The sequence below is a fragment of the Protobothrops mucrosquamatus genome, unplaced genomic scaffold, assembly GCF_001527695.2.
Source record: "Protobothrops mucrosquamatus isolate PMUCROS unplaced genomic scaffold, P.Mucros_1.0 scaffold3960, whole genome shotgun sequence".
In the NCBI taxonomy this organism is placed as follows: Eukaryota; Metazoa; Chordata; class Lepidosauria; order Squamata; family Viperidae; genus Protobothrops; species Protobothrops mucrosquamatus.
This window is the reverse complement of record NW_015389901.1, coordinates 76,665-102,569: the sequence shown is the minus strand read 5'-3', so window position 1 is coordinate 102,569 and position 25,905 is coordinate 76,665. Positions and strand designations below refer to the sequence as shown.

The 25,905-nt window shown below is 54.7% G+C and overlaps 2 protein-coding genes across 2 annotated transcripts in view; one reads left to right on the top strand and one right to left on the bottom strand.

Annotated features, from left to right (window-relative positions):
* Positions 1-13,144, bottom strand: part of RRM1 (ribonucleotide reductase catalytic subunit M1) — a 22,121-nt gene extending 8,977 nt beyond the window's left edge. The window contains exons 1-12 of the mRNA XM_015827802.1: positions 13,126-13,144; positions 12,299-12,387; positions 10,725-10,902; positions 9,907-10,007; positions 8,565-8,624; positions 7,315-7,354; positions 5,417-5,579; positions 3,377-3,518; positions 3,139-3,222; positions 1,955-2,116; positions 771-850; positions 630-687 (exon numbers count right to left, since the gene is read on the bottom strand). Of these exons, the coding sequence (XP_015683288.1) occupies positions 630-687; positions 771-850; positions 1,955-2,116; positions 3,139-3,222; positions 3,377-3,518; positions 5,417-5,579; positions 7,315-7,354; positions 8,565-8,624; positions 9,907-10,007; positions 10,725-10,902; positions 12,299-12,387; positions 13,126-13,144 (1,176 nt within the window). The remainder of the gene's footprint in view (positions 1-629; positions 688-770; positions 851-1,954; positions 2,117-3,138; positions 3,223-3,376; positions 3,519-5,416; positions 5,580-7,314; positions 7,355-8,564; positions 8,625-9,906; positions 10,008-10,724; positions 10,903-12,298; positions 12,388-13,125) is intronic.
* A 167-nt stretch (positions 13,145-13,311) lies between these two features.
* Positions 13,312-25,905, top strand: part of LOC107298421 (sodium-dependent proline transporter-like) — a 16,543-nt gene continuing 3,949 nt past the window's right edge. Inside the window, exons 1-8 of the mRNA XM_029286516.1 lie at positions 13,312-13,330; positions 19,071-19,412; positions 21,980-22,111; positions 22,522-22,676; positions 22,825-22,877; positions 24,608-24,746; positions 24,918-25,052; positions 25,466-25,482. Of these exons, the coding sequence (XP_029142349.1) occupies positions 13,312-13,330; positions 19,071-19,412; positions 21,980-22,111; positions 22,522-22,676; positions 22,825-22,877; positions 24,608-24,746; positions 24,918-25,052; positions 25,466-25,482 (992 nt within the window). The remainder of the gene's footprint in view (positions 13,331-19,070; positions 19,413-21,979; positions 22,112-22,521; positions 22,677-22,824; positions 22,878-24,607; positions 24,747-24,917; positions 25,053-25,465; positions 25,483-25,905) is intronic.

Genomic DNA, 25,905 nt, shown 5'->3' with positions numbered 1-25,905 from the left:
CTGGAAGGGACCTTGGAGGTCTTCTAGTCCAACCCCCTGCTCAAGCAGGGACAGCCTGATCAGGGCTCTGGCTACTGATGGGACTTAGCTGGCTTTAATTTATGTTCTTATTATCCAGCTTCTGCTCCATCACAGCCAGGTAACTCTCACCTGCTCATTCACAACACAGGATAGCTAAACTGGGGTTACACCTGCCCCAGCCTCCTCCAGCTGGGGGGAGGGGGGGAAGCAGCTCCCAACACAGAGCAGCCACCTGCCACCCGAGCCCAGCCAAGCCCTTTCGGCATGGGGACCACTCTCAAGCCCACCCACCTCAACAGAGAGTGAGCCCTCAGCCCTTCTCACTACTGGTGGTCCTGCAGCCCGGGGTCCCCTCTGTGCCCCCTCCCAACCTGCAGGATGGAGCCCCTGGGAGACCCCCCCTGGGAGAGAGGGCTTCATCCACCAGGCCCAAGGGAGGAAGCACTATATTCATGTCCTCCAGAACTGGCGGTCTCCCTCAGACCTCCCGCCCTCTCGTTCCCACTTGGAGCGAAGTGACGGCTTAGCGTTTTATGGCTGCGTTTGTTGAAACGCTGAAACGCATTTCTGACCGGCTTCTATTATTACATTTAGTTTCCCCAAAACACCGTCACGGCTTCCTCAGGAAATCCCCGGTGCTGTGGTTGACGAACCTGTCCCGTTTTTCTGAGACAGACGCATCCCGAAACGTCCTGCAGAAATTCTGCCGGTTCCATTTTGCCCCTCCTGGCCCAGCCGGTCATTCCTACCTTTCGTAGAGACGCTCAAAGTCTTCTCCCCAGACCTCATCCAGACCCGGACATTCGTTGGGACACATCAGGGACCAGTCCTGTTGAAGGAGGGGGGGGGAAAGGTCAGTTCCAAGGGGAGGGGGTCACGAGACCCCCACCCAGGAGAAAGAGGCTCGCTCTAGGGGGGCTTCCAGCTGCAGCCACCAGGCTCCCCCTGCCTTTGAGGAAGAGAGAACAGTGAAGGACCCACATCTGGCTTTGGGTCTTCACGAGCATCGCCGGATGGGAAGCTCAGAGGAACAGCTTCGGCCTGACTTCCCCCCCATAAAGGGTACAGAACCACAGAGCTGGAAGGGACCTTGGAGGTCTTCTAGTCCATCCCCTTGCACAAGTAGGAGACCCTGTACAATGTGAGACCAACGGCTGTCCAGTCTCTTCTTGAAAACCTCCAGGGATGGAGCACCCACAACTCCAGGAGGCAACTTCCGTTCCACTGACTGACTGGTCTCCCTGTCGGGAAATTCCTCCTCATTTCCAGGTTGGGCCAGCTTCCACCCACTGCTCCTGGTCCTGCCTGGTGTGTGTGTGTGTGTGTGTGTGTGTGTGTGTGGGCTGAGAGCGAACGACCAGCCCAGGGTCACCCAGCTGTCTTTCATGCCCTGGCAGGACTGCATTCACCTGGTTTGACCACCTTTTGTCCTGCAGTTGTTAACACCAAGGTCATAAAGCAAACCCATTGTTCACTATGGGGTGTTTTTGCTGCAAGGGTGCAAAACGAAGCCTGGCGACCGCAGGACACTCCAAATGTGAGCAGTTGCCCAGCACCTGACATGCAGTCATGTGGCCACGAGGGAGGAGGAGCCGTCAGGACCTCAGAACTGGACTGGGAGCACTTTGGGGCGGGACCGACTTCGGACGGTCGCTAATCGACCAGTCGTACGTCAAGGACTGCCCGTACGCTCTCCTTCTGCAAATGAACCTTTCTGTGTTAATAACAGCCTTAGATAGAAGTTCAGGAAGGGCAGAGTGTCTGAGCAATTCAAGAGGAGCACAGAAGAACAAGCGTGAGCTGCTCCAGGCCTCAAATACTAGGATTCTGTTTTGCTCTGTGGCCACGGAGGGGCCACCCTTCGCCCAGCCCCCCTGTCCCCCCAGCTGGTCCCACCAAGTGTGGGGGGGGGACTCAGCCGCCAGCCCTGTACCTGGTTGCTCTCCACCCGCTTCATGAAGAGATCCGGGATCCAGAGCGCGTAGAAGAGGTCCCGGGCCCTCTGCTCTTCCTTCCCGGTGTTCTTCTTCAGGTCAAGGAAATCAAAGATGTCCAAGTGCCAGGGCTCCAGGTAGATGGCGAAGGCCCCGGGTCTCTGCCGGAAAGAAAAGACACCACCGCGGTGGAGACCAGCACCAAAACCCCCTTCGGCCCACCTCTGCCCTGGCTGTGCTTCTGGGGGCCCTTTCCAGACCCTCCAGTCCGGTAGCCTTCCGACCCCCCTCAGTTCAGCATAGAGCTGGAAGGGACCTTGGAGGTCTTCTAGTCCAACCCCCTGCTGAAGCAGGGGACCCTCTACCCTTCGAGACAAATGGCTGTCCGATTTCCTCTTAAAAACCTCCAGGGATGGAGCACCCACTTCTAAAGGCAAGCCCTTCCACTGATTGACTGTCCGGACGTTCCTGACAGTGAGAACAATTAACCAGTGGAACTACCTGCCTCCAGAAGCAGTGAATGCTCCAACACTGGAAGTTTTTACGAAGAAACTGGACAGCCATTTGTCCGAAACGGTATAGGGTTTCCTGCCTGAGCAGGGGGTTGGACTAGATGACCAAGGTCCCGTCCAACTTTATTATTGTTGTTGTTGTTATTATTACTACTACTACTATTAAGTTTCCCCTTACTGCTTCTCTCCTTGATCAGTTTCCATCCGTTGCTTCTTGTCCTGCCTTCAGGGGCTTTGGAAAATAGGGTGACCCCCTCCTCTTTGGGGCAGCCCCTCAAATACTGGAAGACTGCTATCCTGTCCCCCCTCGACCTTCTTTTCTCTAGACTAGACATACCCAAATCTTGCAACATTCTTCGTGTGTTTTAGCCTCCAGGCCTTTAATCGTCTTAGTTGCTCTTCTCTCCACTTTGCTGGGAGATCCCTTCATCCCTGCCCCCCCCTTTACAGCAGGGGTCTCCAACCTTGGCCACTTTAAGACTTCAACTCCCAGAATTCCTCAGCTCGTCATGGATAACTAGCATGGCCGGCTGAGGAATGCTGGGAGTTGAAGTCCACACGTCTTAACTGGAGAGCCCTGCTTTAAACTATGCCTGAGATGGTGAATCAACCCTGGGTTTGTCCTTGACCACCCAAGTCCCCACCAGCAGCCTTGGGAGAAGACCCCCTACCTTATTCCCCCCTTGGTCCACGTAGCGAGCCGTGTTGTTGTAGACCCTCAACATGGGGACCAGCCCGTTGGAGTTGCCATTGGTCTGAAAAATTAAAAAGATTGGAGACGGTGAGCTGGACCCATGGAGGCAGAGACCTTTGCTGCTGCTTAGTGAGGGGGACAGGGCCAGCGGCAGTTCCAAGAATCCACTGGTGGGGCCTGCAGGGATTCACGCGGGCTGCCCGCCACAGACGCACCCCGGCGATGTAGCTGCCGGTGGCCCGGATGCAGCTCACGGCCACCCCGATTCCCCCCGCAGACTTGGAGATGAGGGCGCAGTGCTTCAGCGTGTCGTAGATGCCCTCGATGCTGTCGTCCTTCATGCAGAGGAGAAAGCAGCTGGAGGGGAAGAAGAGCGAGAATGGCAGCCTCCGGTACAGCGAGGTCACCTCCAGACCCCTGTGGAGGCCAGCCCCAAGCCTGGGTTTATTTATTTTTCCCCTTCCAGCAAGATGGCTGGGCTGCCAAACCCAAATCTGATTGCTTAGGACTCAGGGGTAGGCAACCTGGGCTCTTTTATGACTGGTGGACTTCAACTCCCAGAATTCCTGAGCCAGCCACGCTGAGGGGAAAGGGAGAGGTTCCAAGCTGAGCCATGCTGGCTCAGGAATTCTGGGAGTTGAAGTCCACCAGTCATGAAGGGGCCAAAGTTCCCCCATTCTGGCTCAGGAATTCTGGGAGTTGAAGTCCACGAGTCATGAAGGGGCCAAAGTTCCCCCATTCTGGCTCAGGAATTCTGGGAGTTGAAGTCCACCAGTCATGAAGGGGCCATAATTTCCTTCATGCTGGCTGAGGAATTCTGGGAGTTGAAGTCCCCAAGTCATGAAGGGGCCATAGTTCTCCCCATGCTGGCTCAGGAATTCTGGGAGTTGAAGTCCACGAGTCATGAAGGGGCCAAGGTTGCCTAACCCTGACTTAGGTCATCTTGGCTTGTTTATACACCAGACATAGGGACAGTGCCTTCCCTCGGGCCATCACTCTGCCGAACCCCCTTATCTCCCAGCTGATAAAATACAGAGACTTCTATGTTTTTGTTTTAATATGTATGTACATTAACCCATTGGACATGGCGGCAGCATCTTTATCCCTTTTATTATTTTTTTGCTTCCTCCACTTTACTGGCTGTACACTTTACTAATTATTATCATCGTATTCTGTTGTTTTCAAGTCCACCCAGAGCTTCTCTACCACAGACAAATTCCTTGCATGCCTAACCACAGTTGGCCCAATAAAGCACGAAGTCTGTTTTCGCAACGAAGGCCTTTCCTAATCAAACTAACTTTGACAAATTTCCCAAGGCCACCATGACAAGTTTATCTTGCCCTTTACAAGGGATTGCAGACTACAAGAGCCCTGTTGTGACACAGGGGTTAACTCTGCGTCCCCACTGCCAGCAGTTCGATCCTGACCGGCTCAAGGTTGACTCAGCCTTCCATCCCTCAGTAAAACGAGGACCCAGATTGTTGGGGGGCAAGAGGCCAAATCTGTAAACCGCCTAGAGAGGGCTGTAAAGCACTGTGAAGCGGGATATAAGTCTAAGGGCGATTGCAGCAGGACCCAAGGCAATTGCTGAAAAAGTCCTTCAGTCTTTCTTCGCTGCTGCCCTCAAGATGCCGGAATTGGACACGGATCCCCAAACCCAGCTACGGCCCCAAGCTGCAGAATGAAGGGCGCTACTAGATGACCTCCAAGGTACCTTCCAACTTTTATTATTATTATATTATTATATTATATTATTATTATTATTATTATTATTATTATTATTATTATTATTATTATTGTTACTATTATTGTTATTACTATTATTACTATTATTACTATTATTACTATTATTACTATATTTATTATTATTGTTGTTATTGTTATTATTACTATTATTATTACTGCCGCACCCACCTGAAGAGCAGCTGGGGGGGAGACTCTATGCCGGAAGCAGCCCCCACTTTCTTATACCAGGGGTCCCCAACGCCTGGTCCGGGGACCAGTACCGGTCCGCAGCATGCCAGCAACCGGTCCGCACAAACAAGCAAAGCCCCATCCGTGGGATGCAGGCAGCACACACAACCATGCCCCCTCTGGTCCGCGGAATAACCTCTCCCCACGGAACTGGTGGTCCCTGGTGCCCCAAAGTTTGGGGACCCCCGTCTTAGACCTTGCAAGTTGCTTGGCTTCTTTGGCATTTCCTCCCCCAATGCTCAGCCAACCGGCCGGCCCGCCAGCCCCCCTAACCCTTTTACCTGGAGAGCTGAGGGCGGTTGGTGCCGGCGTTGAAGAGGGTGGGGGAGGCGTGGGTGAACCACTTCTCGGACAGGAGGTTGTAGGTCTCAATGGCGGCCTCGATGTCGCCCTTGTGGATGCCCACCGAGACCCTCATCAGCATGTGCTGGGGGCGCTCGGCCACTGCAGGCAGAGAAGGCAGGGGAAGGCGCCACTTAGTGGGGGGAGCAGAGAGACGCTGCGGTTGGGGGACGGCTGCGCATTGGGCTAGGTGGGAGAGAGAGACCCCTCCCCACTTACAGGTAGTCCTCAACTTACAGCTGCTTGTTTAGTGACTGTCCAGAGTTACAGGGGAGCCCCCAAAAGGTACTTATGATCCGGTTCCGAAGGACCCTCCCCCCAAATCATTGCCAGCTTTGGAGCCCTTGTGCAAGCAGACCCGATTGACAGCTCTTTGCAGAATCCCCCGACCGCCATTTATGATGCCAGCCATTCAGCTCCCTTCTGGGCTGGGGCAAAAATGCCCTGTAGGGAACGATGGGTTTGCTTAATGACCGTGGCGTTCGCTTAATGACCACGGTGAGTTGTTTAACAACCGCTGCGCACAAACAGATCGTGAAATCGGGTTGGTCACGTGCCGACGCACTTCACAACTCGAATGGGCAGGCCCCCTTATGGCAAGAAGGTGAGGACTAGCGGCATTTCTCCTGATTTGGGTGCCTTTGAGGCCACAGAGAAGAAAACCGATGGCGAAGCTGCTGCAAGGACACAACTCCGCCCCCCCCCAATCAACAAAGACCAGGCCGGAAGACGGAGCGGCTGGGGGGGGGTCACCTGAGCCTCTGGTGCAGCCGGGAGTTCAAGGGCACTTTTGAGCTGCTCAGAGGAGTTGCAGAAGAGACTGGGCACCCAGGAGTTGCAGTGAGGCTGCCCCCTTGGAAGACGCTGAGACTCCCCCAGGGAATAAGGACAAAACGTTCAGGCAGGTCTGCTTCGGGGCGGGGGACCCTTAAGTGGCCCCTGCCTCTGGCATTATCCAGTCCTTGGATTGTTTACTGACTGTTCAAAGTTACAACAGCACTGACAAAACTGACCTACGACCAGTTCCTCACCCTTACGACCATTGTAGCATCCCCCCCAGTTACGTGAATGAAATTTGGGAGCTTGGCTACTGGCATGTATTGACAATGGTTGCAGAATCCCGTGTGTGTGTGTGTGTGTGTGTTAGGGGGAGAAAGGTGACCTTCCCAGCTGGCCTCTGACAGGCAAAGTCAACGGGGGAAGCCAGATCCACTTAACAACTACGTGACTCACTTAACAACCAGATTGATTCTAACGACTGTGGGCAAAAAATAGTCCTGAACTCGTGTGTGATTCATTTAACGAGGCCTTGCTTAGCGACAGAAACCCTGGCCCCGGTTGTCCTAAGTCAAGGACTACCTTCATGAGGGATTCCTCCACCAGGTTGGGGGGAGAGCTGGGTTACTCCCCCTTTTCAGAAAATTTCAGACGCTCGAGAGCCCCCCTTTCAAATGTTATTAAAAGGCAGAAAGTTTCGTGAATTGCGGTTCAGATGTGTCAAGGGGTTAACTCGTGTAGGATTTAAACTGGGGGGAGTAAGTGGGGAAGAAGGTGGGTCGCCCATGAGGGTCCCACCGGAGGTCACTCCCCACGACCTAATCAAACAACAATTCCTGGTGTGTTGAAAGCCCACCCTGTTTGTTGAGACCTCCTGGAACGGCTGGAAACCTTTTGAGGAACGCCAGATCAACCATTCCTCGCCTGATGGTTTTCTGGAAGAGCCACTTTGATCTCAGGCAGTTCCAAAGGTGCAGCCCCCCCCTGATTGTTTTGGCCAAGTTTTATCAAAAATTAAAAAAAGAACCATTGTACAAAGAATTGAGCACACAGCACAAACCTTTAGAATTAATTTTCAGAAGATAGGAACGCTCCAGAGTCTGTAAGATTAAAAAAAAAAATCAGTGCCACCAAGGGACAATAAAATAATACCATCTTTGATCACCAACAACTTACTTTAAATCTATTGCCAGCCCCCAAAGGTGCTTGCAATAACTGCTTCACATCCTCCTTCCCCCCCCCAGCACCCGCTCCCATGGTCTGGAACCAGCAGAGCGCAACAGGACGAGGGTCCAAAGCTTTGCTTGGGCACCTGGCAGCCCCCGGCCTCAGCCTAGAAAAAGCCCTTTCTGGGTGCATTTCCTCAACTGTCCCCAAAAAGCCATCCCAGAAGTAAAACCAGGCTTATAAATCCTTGTTTTCTGGCAAGGAGGGACTGCTGCACGTGTGCTTGTGTGAACTGCCCTGTTGGCTGCTACACCAACGGTTGTGACAACTGGGACCATCAATTTCAATTCTACTGTACTTAAGCTGTCAAGAATGATCAGCCTCCTGGCTGTGGAAAGAAGAAAGATAAAAGAAAGGAGGAGGGAGGGAGGGAGGGAGGGAGGAAGAAAGGAAGGAAGGAAGGAAGGAAAGGCTTTAAATACGAGGAAAAGCTTCCTGATAATAATAATAAAGTTGGGAGGGACCTTGGAGGCCATCTAGTCCAGCCCCCTGCTCAGGCAGGAAACCCTATACCATTTCAGACAAATGGCTGTCCAGTCTCTTCTTAAAAACTTCCCGTGTTGGAGCATTCTCCGCCTCTGGAGGCAGGTGGTTCCACTGGTTAATTGTCCTCACTGTCAGGAAGTTTCTCCTTAGTTCCAGGTTGCTTCTCTCCTTGATTAGTTTCCATCCGTTGCTTCTTCTCCTGCCTTCAGGCGCTTTGGAGAAGAGCTTGACTCCCTCTTCTTCGGGGCAGCCCCTGAGATACTGGAACGCTGCTATCCTGTCCCCCCTCGTCCTTCTCTCCATTAAACCAGACAGACCCAATTCCAGCAACCGTTCCTTGTATGTTTTAGCCTCCAGTGCCCTGATCCTCTTTCTTGCTCTTCTCTGCACTCTTTCTAGAGTCTCAGCATCTTTTTTACATCGTGGTGACCAAAACTGGATGCAGGATTCCAAGTGTGGCCTTAGCAAGGCCTTCACGTGATCGTGATTCTATCCCTCTGTTAATGCAGCCTAGCCCTGTTCCCCTCCTTGAGTTATTTGCGAACGTTAACGGAAGGCAGGATACAAGTAAAATAAACAGATAAACCTCCGCTTTACCTTAAAGCCAAAGTAGTTGTAGGAAAAATCCCGATCGTAGATTATTGCCGAGTTCAGTCGCTGGGGGGGGAGGAAAAAAAAGCAGGACATGAGATTCAGCATCCAGGCTGTCCGGCCCTCAACCAGCCTGAGCTCAAATATGCAGCCATCTTATTCATAGATACGCTAAAACTCAAGCAGCCGTGTCGGGGGACTCTGGTCTGACTTCGGGGAGAGTTCTGAGTGGCCAAGAGCTTTTGATCATCTCTGAGTGACAGAAGGCCTCCTGGCTCTGAGGCTGTCAGAGCCCCGGGCAGGAGTTACTGCCAAGCCTATGCCAGCCAATGAGAAGACCCACTGCCTTAAGGAACCCAGAGCCTGTCCACTGCCAGGCCTGGACACAGGTCCTGGTGAGAAGAGCACCACGCTGTGGTCCCGACCCTGGGGACAAATGTAGGAATCACAAAACAGAGGCAGCTTGTAATGGCCCAACTGGCACTCGTGCACACCTCTCCGCAAAGGCAGGCTTGTGCCAACCCCGAAGACCATGGCAAGATTCAGACTGTGCCATCTCAAGACTGGAATCCCCAGGACCAGAATCTGTTTCTCCAATAGAAACAAATATTTGTTGGATTGAAGGCTCCTCGGTGCTCTCTGAGCTTGGCTGTTTTCTTACAGGTATTTTCAGGAACATCATCGGTGCTAGAAGGGGTGTGTGTCTCTCAACAGCCTAATCAAGGAACCACCAAGAACATTCCCACCCATACTGACAGGGCAACCCCCACTTTCTGGCACTGGTGTTCCCTAGTTGGGTCATGAAACGTCTGCCAAGAAAACCACCCAGCTCAGAGAGCACCAAAGACCCCACAGTCCTCTCCTTCTCTCCTTCCTTCTTTCCTCTTCTCCTTTCCACTCCCTTCTAGCACTGATGCTGTTCCCCAGTTGGGTCATGAAACGTCTGCAAGAAAACCACCCAGCTCAGAGGGCACCAAGGACCTCACAGTCCTCCTCCTTCTCTCCTTCCTTCCTTCCTTCCTTCCTTCCTTCCTTCCTTCCTTCCTTCCTTCCTTCCTTCCTTCCTTCCTTCCTTCCTTTTCTCCTTTCCACTCCCTTCTAGCACTGATGCTGTTCTCTAGTTGGGTCATGAAATGTCTGCAAGAAAACCACCCAGCTCAGAGAGCATCAAAGACTCCACAGTCCTCCTCCCCCTCCTCCTCTCCACAACCCCCTCCATTTTAGCACTGATGATGTTACCTCGTTGGGTCATGAAACGTCTGCAGGAAAACCACCCAGCTCAGAGACCACCAAGGACCCCCCTTTTTCTCCATCTGCCCAAAATATGCCATATTCAATCGGTACTTACATCTTTGTTGGCTTGTACAATGTCCAGGGTTTCCTTGGAGATCATGGGAGAATGCTTGCTGTTGTGTGGGTTCACGTAGTTGTAGAGGTCTTCCATCACATCTGGAAAGCAACAAAGGCACAACAGATCACAGCGGGGCCATATTAGCCGTGGCAGAAGTAATGCACAGCTGTAGGGCAGTCCAGAGGCTACTTAGTCATCCATCTGCTCAGAGCCAATCAGTGTTCAGACGAATTCACGAATACAGGTAGTCCTCAAGTTACGTTTGGTTCCTTAGCAACCATTCAAAATCACATCAAGGAGCTAGGACAATTTTCCGCCAGCTTCCTTATCCAACAAGGAAGCCTTCTCAGTGGTGGCACCGGTCAGGCTACAACAGCCCACCTGATCCCAGATTCTGGCAGGTGGGCAGGCTGTTTCATTGCAGCCTGCCTCTTATTAACTTGATGCCTCTTAAGAACATCTTAAACCAAGGGTCTCCAACCTTGGCCACTTTAAGACTTGTGGACTTCAACTCCCAGAATTCCTCAGCCAGCAAAGCTGGCTGAGGAATTCTGGGAGTTGAAGTCCACAAGTCTTAAAGTGGCCAAGGTTGGAGACCTCTGTCTTAAACAAACTATTAATCTTTGCATCAGTTATTATTTTATTGTACATTTATACTTTTAGCCAGGAGTCTTCAAACTTGGCCCTTTTAGGACTTGTGGACTTCAACTCCCAGGATTCCTCAGCCAGGCACACAGATGAGTGATATTAACATTCACCCACCAGCCGCTGTCTGCCTCTCCTGTGTGTCCCCACCTCTCCCTGCAGACACCCACCGCTGAAGACTTTCTTCGTTTCTTTGTGCAGATTGGAGACAGCGATCCGTGCAGCCAGGATGGCGTAGTCGGGGTACTTGGTGGTGAGAGTGGCCGCCGTCTCGGCCGCCAGCGTGTCCAGTTCGACCGTGGTCACCCCGCTGTAGAGGCCCTGGATCACCTTCATGGTGATTTGAGCCTGGCCAACAAAAAAGACCTCTAAATCGTGGCAAATTGATTTCTTAATATATAGCCTTTTTAGGGCCTACAAAGTCTTCCTCTTGTGGCCCTCCTGAAACATAGTCCAGTGATCGACTTACAATTATTCATTTAGTGACCATTCTAAATGTACTTTAAAAAGTGACTTACAACCGACTATTGAACTTAACCACCATTGCCACATCCCCAGGGTCACATGATCAATATTCATCTATCTATCTACCTTCCTATCTATCTACTTACTTCTCTACCTATCTATCATCCATTTCTCTATCTATATCTCTATTGTTTATTTGCCTATCTATTTTTCTATCCACCTATTTCTATTTCTCTATTCACCTATTTCTATTTCTCTATTTGCCTATCTCTATCTATCTATCTATCTATCTATCTATCTATCTATCTATCTATCTCTATCATTTATTTGTCTATGTGTTTCTCTATCCACCTATTTCTATTTCTCTATTTCCCTATTTCCCTATTTATCTATCTATCTATCTATCTATCTATCATCTATCTATCTATCTATCTATCTATCTATCTATCTATCTATCTATCTATCTATCTCTATCTATCTATCTATCTATCTATCATTTATTTGTCTATTTCTCTATCCACCTATTTCTATTTCTCTATTTCTCTATCTATCTATCTCTATCATTTATTTGTCTATGTATTTCTCTATCCACCTATTTCTATTTCTCTATCATCTATCTATCCATCCATCCATCCATCCATCCATCCATCCATCCATCCATCCATCATCTATACTCACCTAACTCTATCTCTCTATCTCTATCCGTCTCTCTGTGTCTATCTGTCCATCTGTCTGTCTGTCTTTCTGTATCTATCCATCCATCCATCCATCTATCAAAATATGGGTTTTTTATGTTGTGGAATTTTAATGTTGTGAGCTGCCCAGACTACCTGTGTCTGAGTTGGGCGGCCATATAAAATAAATTTTGAAAAAGGTTGAGTAGTGATTAAGGGCATGAGGCAATGAGGTGTATCCTGTGTGAAGGGGATGGTTTCACACCTATAAGTGTACCCTTCCTCCCCTTACACACACACACAGAGATCCAAGCCATCCCCAAGAACAGATTTCCCTCTAAATAAGAAATAATCAGACAGACCCTGGTGGCAAACTAACCCCCTTGTCTCAGCATTATTCATACCAAGGCTCTATCTAGGATAAACCTAGGATAGGGAAACCTTTTGGGGGGGGGTCCTTTTCCTATTTCTTATGCCACCCACGCCCCTGTCAAAGAGGTCCAGGGCTGCTTCCCTACCCAGCCGAGCAGCCCACCCCCATGGGCACCAGCCTCTTCCCCGCAGGGCCGGGCAGTTCTCGGACGGGGAGGCCGAAGGAGACTTACGGGGTCCACAAAATCCACGTTGAGGCCGTAGCAGAGCTTCTGGATGCGGGAGGTGATCTTGTCGAACATGACCCGCTCGTGGCGGCCATCTGGGGGGAGAGAGTGGGGGGCAAAGAGACAGGTGAGAAAGAGAGGTTAGGCAGAAAAGCAGTGGGAGGGGGGCCGCAGGACCCCCAACTCTGGCCCCTGGTTCAGAATGGCTGGGAGGGGGGCCACACTCCTATCCCCCCTCCTGCTCTTTGGAGACAGGCTGCTGCCCCCCCCCCTGAAGACCAGCAGGCCTGGATGGGCCCCCTCCCATCTCCAGCCCTCCCCCCCACCTGAAGCACCTCGACCCTGCTGGGCAGGCCGAAGTCCGTCTGGGCGAGCCCCGCCCTCCCCCAGGAGCTTCGGGGAGGGGGGAGGGTTGCACGAGGGAGGGAGGGGCAGCCCCCCCCAATTCGGGGGAGGGTTCCAGGCCTGGGGGGGCGCCAGAGGGGCTGTGGGGGGGCTGCAGGCCTGACTTTGGGGGCGGAAGGGGGGGAGAGAAGGCTGGGGGGAGGGGGAGAAAGAAAGACACCCCCCCCAGATATTGCCAGGCATGGGGGGCCTCCCCCCTTCCTCCCCCCCCGCCTTAAGAGAACCAATAAGGGAGCCCCGCTACCCCCCCTCCCCGAAGTCTGGGATTGGGAGGCCGGGACCCCCAACCCAGGGGACCCGCTCGGGGACTACAAAGCCCATCGTCCTCCAACCAGCGAGGGAGGAAGGCGGCCGCCTGCCCCCCCCCAATGCCCGGGACCGTCGAATGAGGGGCGGCGTCCGCGGGGGAAGGCGGGGAGGCTGCCCACCTCGCTTAACGACGTGCATGGTGCCCGGCCGGACGAGGAGCTCCGCCGCCGCCGCCGCTGCCGCCTTTGCCGATCGCCCGCCAGCCGCTTTCCCGCCAGCGCCGCAGCCCCGCCCCGAGCGACGCCGGCGACGCCATCTTGGCCGCGGGCCCGGCCGCCCAACAGCCGCGCTTGCCCGGCACAAAGATGGCGGCTAGCCGGGAAGGTGGGGGGGTCTAACCTCCGGACTCGCGCGTGCGCAGAGCCGGGCTACGAAGCCCGGCGGGGAAGGCGGGAAAGAGGCGCCCCCGCCCTGCCGCTTCTCCTAGAGCGCGGCGCAACAGTTCCGCGACAGCGCCACCTGCAGACCGTCTCCGGCAAAGCCCCGACCAGTTTCGCCGGGCTGCTTTCTCCCGCCGCTGCCGGGGGGGGGGGGGAGCCCCAAAACTCAGCCGGGCTCCCGCGGAGGGGGGGTGCACCCCAGTTGCGTCCGAGCAGCCCTGAACGCGGCTCCCCCCCCCTTCAGGATGCGAAGTGCTGCTGGCAGAGCCTCTTTACGGTCCCTCCGCTGCCCTGCCCACCATCCTAACCTCTGGACGCATCCCGTGCAAGGTCTCCGAGGGCAGCTCAGACGGGGGGGCCGGCGCAACACCCAGCGATGCAGCCACGGAGGAAGCCCCCCCCACGAGAACAAGGGAAAGCTATCGGCAGCCGAGACAGAGCAGAGAGTGGGGGGCTGTGGTCGGGTGGGGGGTCCCTCCAGAGAAAGGGCTCCAGCCTCAATCGGGATAGAGCAGCGAGGGACCTCGGGGGTCTCCTAGCCCAACCCCCACTGAGCCGTGCCCACCACCCCTGCCCGGGTGGCTGCATTCTGGGGGGCAGCCCCACAGGCAGGGGCAGGGTAATGGACCCGCTGAGAGGCAGGCCTGAGCCCTCATGGGCAGAGTCCCACCAGGGCAGAAAGAGGGGGCACTGATGCCCAAGACGCAGCTAAGCCAAGCTGCCCCTGCCGGGGCTGCCACCTGCTCCTTCTGCAGGAGCTGTGAGACCCCCCCCCAGGCTGCTCCCCAAATCTGAGTAGAGGTCATGCCGTTTCAAAGGATCGCCCCAACTTTCCCACTGCCTCAGAGGGAGTAAAGCTTTGTTCTCTCGCCTTGCATGTTCTAGGGACCCTTTTCTTGCCCCCCATCTCTGCCCCACCCCACCCCAAACAAGAGAAGCCCAGGGGGGCTGCTTCAGCCCTTCCCTACCGTTTGGGGGGGCCCTCTGATCCACGACCCGGTTCTCTCAATTCTCTGGGGTTCCCCCGTGAGTGGTCTCTGACCGTATTCAACTCCTAGTACGGACTGCACAACCCCCCCCCCCTTCCCAGGGACTACGAGAGACTCGAACCGACAAAGAGATGTAGTCCCGAAAAGTTGGAAAAGTGAGTAACATGGTGAAAATCCTATACCGTTATAGACTCATGGACTAATCGCCTAGCAAGGTGTCAGGAACTTGATGACCAAAAATAAAAAAGGAAAAAAGTGATAAGTAAAGGTAGTCCTCGACTTACAACAGTTCGCTTAGTGACTGTTCGAAGTTACAATGGCACTGAAAAAAGTGCCCCCCCAAGCCACAGCCAAGCAAGACACCTGCCTGCCCGCCCGGCCGCGCTCTTCCTCCTGTCCGAGGTTTTCATTGTTGTGAGCATTTCTGTTGAGGATTGGCAGTGGGGGTGGGGTGGGGGGGTGTTTGGTTTTTATTCCCCCCGTCTGCTGGGTGGTTGCAGCAGGTTTTGGTCACTTCACATGACCCTGGGACACTGTGACCGTCGTAAATATGAATCGGTTGCCAAGCATCTGAATGTAAATCACAAGACCCTGGAGAGTCTGCAACATTCCAGCTGATCGGCGCTTCTTCTGGGCTCAGCGGAAGCGCCAGGATCAGTGCTGCTTTCCAGCTGGATCCTGGCGCTGATCCTGGCGCTTCCGCTGAGCCCTGACAGCCCCGAAGTGCCGATCAGCTGGAAAGCGGCACTGATCCTGGCGCTTCCGCTGAGCCCGGACAGCCCTGCAGCTCCAGCCGTCTCTCGCTCAGGCTTGTGCGGTGCTGCCACCGGTTCAGCTCATTCCCCTCCCCCGCTACTCCTTTTCTAGGATGGTTGCGTACCACCTGCCAGGTGCCAATGGACCACAGGTGGCACCCGTAGCCCTGGTTGACTACCCCTGCTCTACATTATCGGGGCTGGAAGGGAGGGGGGTTTGCGGAGAGGAGGAGGAGGAGTGGTGGGGGGAGGAGGACTGTGGGAGTCCCTGGTGTTCTCTGAGCTTCTGTTCTCCCAGACGTTTCATTAGGTAGCTCGGTAACACCATCAGTGCTAGAAGGCGGGAGGGTCTGCTCTCTGTTCATGCACAAGTGACTTGTCAGGTCAGTGTAGGGGGACGGTTGGGTTGTTTTCTCCTCGGTGGTTCCTGGATGAGGCTCTGGGGTTAGGAGGGGACACGTTAAGTAAATCACGTCTGAAGCTCCTGTCCGGTCTTCTGCAGCAAAAACCCCCCTCCTCCGTGGGTCTGGGGGCTGCAGAACCCCTCCCAGGGCAGCCAAGACCCCCTGCGCCCACGTGCCCCCCCCCAGAAGCGGCTCTCCTGCCCCGAGCGGCGCTTCAGGCCGAGCGGCGATCCCTCCAAAGCCCCCCGGGGTGGATCTCCCCCTCGTCTCGGGCCCGATCCACGCATCTCCGCCCCGACGTGGGAACCGGCCTGGGAGATCCGGGGCGCGCCTGGCAGTCCCCCGCGGGGGGGGGAGGCGAGGGGCGCGGGCGGCTTCGGGGGCGCCTCCCGCGGGCGGGGCGGGCCAGGTGAGCGGCGGGCGCGGCCAGGTGCGTTGCCGGCCGGCCTACCTGGCCCCGCCTCGCCCGCCTGGCTGAGCGGCCGGAACTCCAGCGAGGCGTCGGTGCCCGATGGAGCCTCCGCCGCCTCCTCCAACTCCTCCTGCGGCTGCTGCTGCTCCGGCCGCCCGTCCGGTGAGTTGCTCCCGGCCGCCCGGCAGGGAAGCCTGAGAAGGCTGGGGGGGGGAGAGGAGCGGGGGGGGGTCCGCCCTGGGCCTACCCAGCAGGGAGGTTGTGGGGTCAGCTCGGCGGCGGCCCGGTCCTTCCTCCTGCGACGTCGGTCCCCGGGGAGCCCGGAGCCCCCTGCCCGGAGACCCCCGGCCGTCGAGGCGGCTATTCCGGGCCGGCCGGCTGGCCAAGGAGAGCCGGGCTGGGCGCGGCGCTGCAGGGAGGGGAGCCGCCCGGTCGGGTGCTGGGCAGGTGGATCCCGCGCTGCAAGGAGACGCCCGGCCTGGTTGTGGGAAGGCAGCCGCGGCTGAGCCGGTTGCTCCGACGGGCCCCGCTGCGAGAAGGGAGGGGAGGAAAGTTTGCCGCTTCCCCCCTCCTCCTCCTCCCCCCCACCTGGTATCGCCCCCAAATTCAAACTGGGGTGTCCAACTACAGGACTCGCTCTCTGGACTGCCCGGCCGGAGAAATCGGCTCCTTTTTTAAAGCCGGGGTTGGACTAGATGACCTCCGGGGGTCCCTTCCGACTCTTGTTCTGTAATTCTGGAGTTTTTAAAAGACGGCAAGTGCTCTTTTTCAGCGAGGGGGGCCAGGACAGCGTCTCCCGCTTGGGAGGGCTCCGGGCAATGACCTTTCCGAGGTCGTCGTCCAGGCGTGTCCAGCCCAGGGCCGGCAGGGCTAGTTGGACGGCCAGCCCCACAAGACTGCACACTTTTAACATGATTGTGTGATTTATATACGTTTACTATATTATATAATATGTGGACAAAACAGCTCCTCTTCACTCAACGTGTCCCAGGCAAGCCGAAAGGTTGGACGCCGTAATGCACGTATTTTACTTTGGTTATTAATTTTGCTTTTTGCCTTTTTTTTCTTTTAAGAAGAGGGAGGTTCAATCCCCGCCAGAGACGCACACTTTTTTTCTTCCGCCCCAAATCAAAACTGGGACCCATGGGCCAAGGAATGGGGTTACTGGGGGGGGGACTTCCCCAGGACCACGGGGGGTGGGGGTGGGCTGAGACCAAGTGCAGGGTGAGGGGCTGCTTTGTCCCCCCCCCCCGCCTGGAGTTTCTGCAGCTGCATTCAAAGCCATCCAGGATGCAACCCCTTTAGAGGAAGGGGCTTCTGCTCTTCAGGGTTTTAAAATACAGGCAGTCCTCCACTTACGACCACTGTGGAGCCCAACATTTCTGTTGCTAAACAAGACACTTGTTAAGTAAGCTTTGCCCCATTTTGCAACCTTTGAATCACTCCAGCTGTTCAGTTAGCAACACGGTCGTGAAATGAATCCCGCTTCCCTCCTTGACTTTGCTTGTCGAAGGTCACAGAAAGGGGATCATGTGACACCCCCCCCCGGGACACGGCAGCCGTCATAAGCGTGAGTCAGTTGCCAAACATGCCCCACACATCTTAATAAATTGGCCAAATTTGAAATCTACTGCTCTAGAGCAGCATTTCCAAATGGGTGCCCAGCAGATGTGTTTAGATTAGCAGTCCCAAGATAGAGTTGCAATACTGAATGGAGACAAATTTGTCAAAGTTTAGTTGCTTCTCTTTTTTTTTTTTTTTTTTTTTTGCAAATCTTGCAAAATTCAGTTTTGGGGAAAAAAGTGTACAAAAAAAGAGAGAAAATTTTGCTCACAATTGGGTGCATGATTGCTACATGTTGCTCCAAATATATATATATATATATATATATATAATTATTTAATTGTCATTTTGTCCGACTGATCCAGGAGGGTCTCTAATGGGGAGAGGGGATCCTTGTGGAATCCTTCTCTTGCCCGCAAGCCCATTCGGAGGTGCCGCGGATGTGCGGCCCCTCGGGGGTCTCCCTCCCTCCTGCACCAGCCACAACCTGGGGGTCCCATCCTGCCTCAGGCCAGGCATGGGGGGGGTGAAGCCCCTCGGTTTGGGGTCAGGGCCAATCGAAGCACCGCAAGGCCTGGCCTGTGGGGAAAGGATGTGAGAGTTCTTGGGGTTCTCCTGACAGACAGTCCTCGACTTACAACATTCGTTTAGTGACTGGTCAAGGTTACGAAGGCACCCAAAAAGTGATTTACGACTGGTCCTCACACTTACGACCATTGCAGCACACACACACACACAGGGTTACGTGATCAAAATTCGGGCGCTTGGCAACTGATTCATATTTATGACGGTCGCAGCGTCCTGGGAGGGGGGAAGTCACATGATCCCCATTTGCAACCTTCCCAGCAAGCAAACTCAACGAAGAATCCAGATTCACTTAAGAACCGTGTTACTAACTTAACTGCAGTGATTCACTTAACAACTGTGGCAAGAAAGGTCGTAAAATGGGGGCCAAACTCAGTGAACGACTGTCTCGCTTGGCAACAGAAAGGTTGGGGTCCATTGTGGTCGTAAGTCGAGGACAGACACCCCCCGTGCTGGAATTTCAGGAGGAAAGGGCCAAAACGGAGGACGACTCCTGTGCTCGCCTGGGGCGTTTATCCCTCCTGCTGGCTGGACAGGCCCAGCCGGTCAGGCGGGGTCCCCTGAGCCCTCCAGGCGGGGAGAAAACCGGGAGGGCCAACCTGGGCCACGCCGGGCAGTCGGGCCCTGAGGGAAGCCTCGCCCTGAGGTGCTCCGGAGGAGCTGGTGGGTGGCTGACCTTGGGAACGGCCGGGCTCCTGCCGATTCTGGAGGCACCAAACCCTCAGCCACCTTGGTGCAGGGGTGAAGGCGCCCTGGCTGGAAACCAGGATTGCTTCTCATGATGGTTCTCAGCCTGGTTCCAGCTCCTCCTTGGGCCCCAAGCCAGCAAGGTGACCTGGGGCCGGCCCCTCCCTCTCAGCCCTGGGAAGAAGGCAAGGGGCTCGGGGAAGAGTTGACGACGCGTCCCCGAGCAGAGGAGGTAAAGGTCCCGAGTCGCGAGTGAGTTTCTGGGCGATTTGGTCCCAACCCGTTGAAGTCGGGGAACGTCTCTACGCACCGAAAGTTGAGGGTCTTAAGGGGCGTCGGCCGGTTACCGTCAACACGAGGACTGGTAGAAAGAGGAGGCCAGAGGAAGCCACGCAGGGCGGAGTCGCCCAGCTGAATGGGGCTGGCCTGGAGGGGTTCCGCCTGCCGGCCACCGTCCTGCCCCAGACGCAGCCGTCTCTCCTGGCGCAGGGTGCGACCCCGGCCCCTGAGCCCCCCCAGCCCCGGGAGACGTGGGGAGGGAAGTACGAATTCCTGCTCTCCTGCCTGGGATACTGCGTGGGGCTGGGGAACGTCTGGCGGTTCCCGTATCTCTGCTATCGCAACGGAGGCGGTGAGTGGACGTCCCATCTTCTTCCGGCCTTGGTGCTCCTAGCAGGGCCCAGAGGGCAACCTGGTGCAAGGAAACAAAAACACCCAAAACTTTCATTTCTTTTCCACCTGCTCTGAATTTGCCCAGCAAGCACGTTGACCTTAACTCTTCCCTCTGGGTGAATATTAATGTGGATTGTTCCGTTTCCTTCCTGTGGCCACACAGAACTTAAAGCCTCTCTTAGTTTTCATTAAAGCGAGACATACTCCACCTCAAATTATTAGTATTTTGCTTTGAACTTTGATGGTGGTGCTTCTTGCTCTGCTGCTGCTTTTCTTATCATCACTGTGGGCCCTGAGCAGGTGTGGGTGACACAGGCATCCTTGTCTCATTGTGCCCCTTCACAACGGCTGTGTTCCTCCAAACTCTGTTCTGAAGAGAAGCTAATAAAGGAGAATATTAATAATAATAATAATGATGATGATGATGATGATGATGATGATGATGATGATGATGATGATGTTGGAAGGGACCTTGGAGGTCATCTAGTCCAACCCCCTGCTCAGGCAGGTAACCCTATAGTACCATTTCAGACAAATGGCTGTCCAGTCTCTTCTTAAAAACTTCCAGTGTTGGAGCATTCACCGCTTCTGGAGGCAGGTGGTTCCACTGGCTAATTGTTCCGACTGTCAGGAAGTTTCTCCTTAGTTCTAGGTTGCTTCTCTCCTTGATGAGTTTCATTATTTAGTTTTATTCATTAGTTTTGTAGCTTGGGCTTGAAATGAGGGGTCCTTGATGCTCTCTGAGCTGGGTGGTTTTCTTGCAGACGTTTCATGACCCAACTAGGGAACGTCATCAGTTCTACGACGAGTGCTGTTGATGTCACCTGGTTTGGGTAATGAAACGTCTGCAAGAAAACCACCCAGCTCACAGGGCACCATCAGTAAGAGAAGCTTCTTGTTCTTCAGAAGATTGGATGTCTGGACCCCTTTCTCCTTAATGCATTCGACATTGGGGCAGGATCCACACGGTCAAAGCATGGCTGGCGTTGTAAAGCTGGAGTAAAACTGCTCCTTGCATGCCCTCCCTCCCTCCCTCCCTCCCCTTGAGCTACCTGACCTTAATCATCCGATCTCCTGTCCTTTCCTTGATTTCTCTCCTTTCTCCCTGTGAAAGGCTCTGTCGTTCTTTGTGGGCTGTTAAGTTGAAATTGCGTGTGTGAGCAATTAATGCCCATTCGGTAGCATCTCCCTTTTTCTGCATAGGCCTACATAACCATCCTTCCCTGTCTAGGGACACCCACCCAACCCCCCTTTATCGCTTACACCAGGGGTAGGCGACCTTGGCTCTTTTATGACTTGTGGACTTCAACTCCCAGAATTCCTGAGCCAGCATGGGGGAACGATGGCCCCTTCATGACTCGTGGACTTCAACTCCCAGAATTCCTCAGCCAGCATGAGGGAACTATGGCCCCTTTTTGACTGGTGGACTTCAACTCCCAGAATTCCTGAGCAGCCATGCTGAGGGGAAACGGAGAGGTTTCCAAGCTGAGCCAGGCTGGCTCAGGAATTCTGGGAGTTGAAGTCCACCAGTCATAAAAGAGCCAAGGTGGCCTACTCCTGGTTCACTCAGTTGCCCGGAGAATGGGGTCAACAACAGGGCCTTTCCTATGCATCCCAATAGGGGGCGCTGTGGCACTGAGCAATCACCCAGGAGCAAAATCCACTTTGGAGAAGGAGAAGATCCAGATAGGGACCAAAGTGCCAAAACTCTTTTAGACCAGGGACCTCCAAAGTTGGCAACTTGAAGACTTGTAGGTGTCAGCTCCCAGAATTCCCCACCCAGCCATTTCACACCTTGATGTCTATCATTATTCTCCCACCCCCTTCCCCCAAAAGTCCACCTAGAGAGGGGCTCTTAAGCCGAATCGTGGGAACCACTCATGAAATGATGGGAAATCACGGAAGCGATTCCATCCTTGTTGAGATTAAGTGGTGAGGGTCACGGTGAACTCACCCTAGCGTGGAGGATCCATGTTGGTCCTGATGGATCAGGAGGTCTTCCCTCCTGGCTGGGCCCTCCCTGTTGATCCCTGGTTCCAGGTGGCTTTCCTCAAGGCCTCATTGCCACAAGCACCAAAGTTTCAACCATTTACCTCCGGGCTCCTTCTAACATGAGTGGGAATCCGTTCTCATGGGGGTGCCGAGTTGAGTTAGTCCAGCGCCAGTGGATTTGTGTGAGGAGGAGGAGGAGGAGGACTGTAGGGTCCTTGGTTCTTTCTGAGCTTGAATTGTGGGGTCCTTGGTGCTCTCTGGTGGCTTTCTTGCAGACATTTCATGACCCAGCTAGGTAGCATCATCCGTGCTGGAAGAGGAGGAGGAGGAGGAGGAGGAGGAGGAGAACTGTAAGGTCCTTGGTTCTTTCTGAGCTTGAATTGTGGGGTCCTTGGTGCTCTCTGAGCTGGGTGGCTTTCTTGCAGACATTTCATGACCCAGCTAGGTAGCATCATCCGTGCTGGAGGAGGAGGAGGAGGAGGATTGCTGGTGGTGTATATGAAGGGCCACACCTGCGCTGCCTTCCCTTCTCAGGGGTGTTTCTGATTCCCTACACCATCATGCTGGTCTTCACGGGCCTGCCTCTCTTCCTGATGGAGCTCAGCCTTGGCCAATACGGGGCCACCGGACCCCTCAGCGTCTGGAAGTGCTGCCCCCTTTTGAAAGGTAAGCTCCCTGGCCTCCTTTGGGCCCCCCCCGGAGCAGCCGGGCCAGGACGCCACCCAGCCCCCAAGGGGGGGACCCCCCCGTCCACGTGGGTTCTCCAGGGAGTGGGAGGGGCCCAGATGGAGGCTGGAAAGGAGAGGGACCCCAAGGGTCTCATTTTGCGCTGGGGAGGAGCCCCTCTTGCTGTGACTTGCAAGCGGGAGACCCCAACTCAGCTCGCCGGCCCCCAGGTGCTTGTGGGGGAGCTCCGGGGGCCCTGGGCGGCTTCTGGGGAGGGGGGCCCATCAGCAACCCGTGCTCTGCTGCTGGGGCTCAAAGAAACGCCCTCCGCCCTGCTGGGGGGGGCCTCCCCCACTGGGGAAGGGGAGCCGTGGGGCCCGGCTGGTCGACGTGCCCCACACCCTCCGCAGGGATCGGGGTCGGCATGCTGGTGGTCGCCTCGCTGGTCTCCCTCTACTACAACGTGATCATTGCCTGGACCTTCTACTACCTCAGCCAGTCCTTCCAGAGCCCCCTGCCCTGGTCCTGCGACGCCCCGCACAACCGGGCCCTCTGCCGGTCTCAGGTACTGAGGGGGGGGTCCGGTGTGGGGAGGAAGGGCAGCAGGGGCAGCTCTTGGGGTTCTACAGGCCGGACCCCCTCTTTGGCCGAGCAGAGGAGAGGAGCCCGCCCCTGCACTGCCTGCCCCACCAGGAGGGTCTCTTGCGTTTCAGAACGGGTCTTTGGCGAGGAGCCCCCCGGCCAGCCCCAGCGAGGTCTTCTGGAAGTGAGTCTCCTGGGGGGGGAGTTGGGGGCACGTCGGGGAGGGACCGGGACACGCCTCCCTCTCTTTGGGGGGGCTCAGCCCGGGAATGGGGAGCCTCAGCCCAGCCTCTTCTGGTCCAGCGTGAAGGAGAGACCCCGCCTAGAACCGAGAGGGATTTCCTGAGGGTGGAAGTTTTGGAGAAGAGTCTGGACAGCCATTGGTCTGCTTGAAGAGGGGGCGGGACTAGAACAGGGGTCCCCAACCTTGGCCCCTTTAAGACCGGGGGACTTCAACTCCCAGAATTCCCCAGCCAGCATAGCTGGCTGGGGAATTCTGGGAGTTGAAGTCCACCAGTCTTAAAGGGGCCAAGGTTGGGGACCCCTGGACTAGAAGACCTCCAAGGTCCCTCCCAGCTCTGTGATTCTGCTAATCTTCTGTTGGACTTCCTGCTTCTCCAAGCACAGCTCATGGCACACACACAATCACACACACACACACAAGGCAAAAACGGCAAAAAAAAAAGAGGTTGATCACAAAACGAATTGCCTGCCGGCTGCTGCTTTGTCAGCAAAGGAACCCGGCCAGGGATGGAGGGAGGGGCAACTAACTGTCACGTGACCACCACTCCCGGACACTGCGACCGTCATAAGTATGAGTCAGTGGCCAAGCGCCTGAATGGTGATTGGGTGACCCTGAGGATGTGTAGGTGTGAAAAACGCCCCCAAGTCACTTTAATAATAATAATAATAATAATAATAATAATAATAATAATAATAATAATAATAATAATAATAATAATAATAATAATAATAACAACAACAACAACAACAACAAACAACAAAACAACATAATGATGATGATGATGATGATGATGATGTTGGAAGGGACCTTGGAGGTCATCTAGTCCAACCCCCTGCTCAGGCAGGAGACCCTAGGCCATTTCGGACAAATGGCTGTCCAGTCTCTTCTTAAAAACTTCCAGTCTTGGAGCATTCACTGCTTCTGGAGGCAGGTGGTTCCACTGGTTATTTGTTCTCACTGCCAGGAAATTTCTCCTTAGTTCCAGGTTGCTTCTCTCCTTGGTAATAATAATAATAATAATAATAATAATAATAATAATAATAATAATAATAATAATAATGATAAAGTTGGAAGGGACCTTGGAGGTCATCTAGTCCAACCCCCTGCTCAGGCAGGAGACCCTAGGCCATTTCAGACAGATGGCCGTCCAGTCTCTTAAAAACTTCCAGTGTTGGAGCATTCACCGCTTCTGGAGGCAGGTTATTCCATTGGTTAATTGTTCTGTCAGGAAATTTCTCCTTAGTTCCAGGTTGCTTCTCTCATTGGTAGTAGTAATAATAATAATAATAATAATAATAATAATAATAATAATAATAATAATAATAATAATAATAATAATAATAATAATAATAATAATATAATAATGATAAAGTTGGAAGGGACCTTGGAGGTCATCTAGTCCAACCCCCTGCTCAGGCAGGAAACCCTATACCATTTCGGACAAATGGCTGTCCAGTCTCTTCTTAAAAGCCTCCAGTGTTGGAGCATTCGCCGCTTCTGGAGGCCTTTGTAACCAAACGGTCCCTAAATGAATCATTGTTAAGTGGAGGACTTCCCATGTTGTTCGCCCTCTGATGGGGCACCTGCTGGGGAGGGTCGTCCCGGGGAGCGGAGGGGGGGTCCCTCCTGGCCACCCGCTCTCCTCCTCCGTCCCTCTCTTCTGCTTCCAGCCAGCGGGTGCTGGGCGTGGTGCACAGCGCCGGCCTGGGCGACCCAGGCCCCGTGAGGGGGTCCCTGGCGCTGTGCCTGCTGCTAGCCTGGGCGGTCATCTTCGTCTGCAGCCTGAAGGGCATCCGCAGCTCGGGCAAGGTGAGTGAGCCAGTGGGGGGAGTCCGGGCTCGGGGCCACCGTGCCCTGGCCAAGGGGGCAACAAGGGGAGCCCCTCCCTGGCCTTTCCCTGGGGGGCCCCTGCCGGGCTCCGGCTGCGTCCGGGGTGCTTCTTCCTTTCAGCCGCCGCCCTGCTGTCTCCCTGTCTCCCAGATTGTGTACTTCACTGCCACCTTCCCCTACGTGGTGCTCGTGGTGTTGATCATCCGGGGAGCCACGCTGGAGGGCTCCCTCGAGGGCATCCGCTTCTACCTCTCCGCAGACTGGAGCCGGCTGCAGAGCGCCCAGGTGCGCCCACGGGCAGAATGGCCTTCTCCAATTGAGGGGGGGACCCAGGGGGGCCCACCCATCCTGGGCAATCGGGATGCTGGTCCTGGATGGACCGGGATCTCTGAGGCGGGATGGGGGCACCTCGGCAGGAACAGACAGAGGGGGTCTGGTGCGCATGGGGCTCCTTGTCCTGCCCTCTCATGGGGAGGCTTCTGGGGAAGGTGGGCCAGATGAGAAGGAGGCCCAACCCTTGACAGCCCAGCCCCACCCTGGGCATTTTATACTGGCTGGATTTCAACCTCCGGTAAGCCATGGTGTCTTAGCCGTGTCTGATGGAATAAACGCACAAGATCCAAGAGCAAACCACCAATGTGTGCTTACAAATCAGAGCCTTCTAAGGGTGTGACTGCACTCTCTGGCCTGCTTTGCAGGTGACATTAAGCCATGGGTTGACTAACAATGGCTTAGAAGAGAATATTTGTAGCTCAGCATTAGAGTTCTTGATGCTCTCTGAGCCTCCTGGTTTTCTTGCAGACGTTTCCTGACCCAGCTAGGGAACATCAACAGAGGGAGCATCACCATTAGCCCTGATGATGTTCCCTAGCTGGGTCACGAAACGTCTGCAAGAAAACCACCCAGCTCAGAGAGCACCAAGGACCCCACAGATCTTCCTTCCTCCCTCCCTCCCTTCCTTCCTTTCCTCCCTCCCTCCCTTCCTTCCTCCTCCTCCCTTCTAGCACTGATGATGTTCCCTAGCTGGGTCACGAAACGTCTGCAAGAAAACCACCCAGCTCAGAGAGCACCAAGGACCCCACAGTCTGTCCTTCCTTCCTTCCTTCCTTCCTTCCTTCCTTCCTTCCTTCCTTCCTTC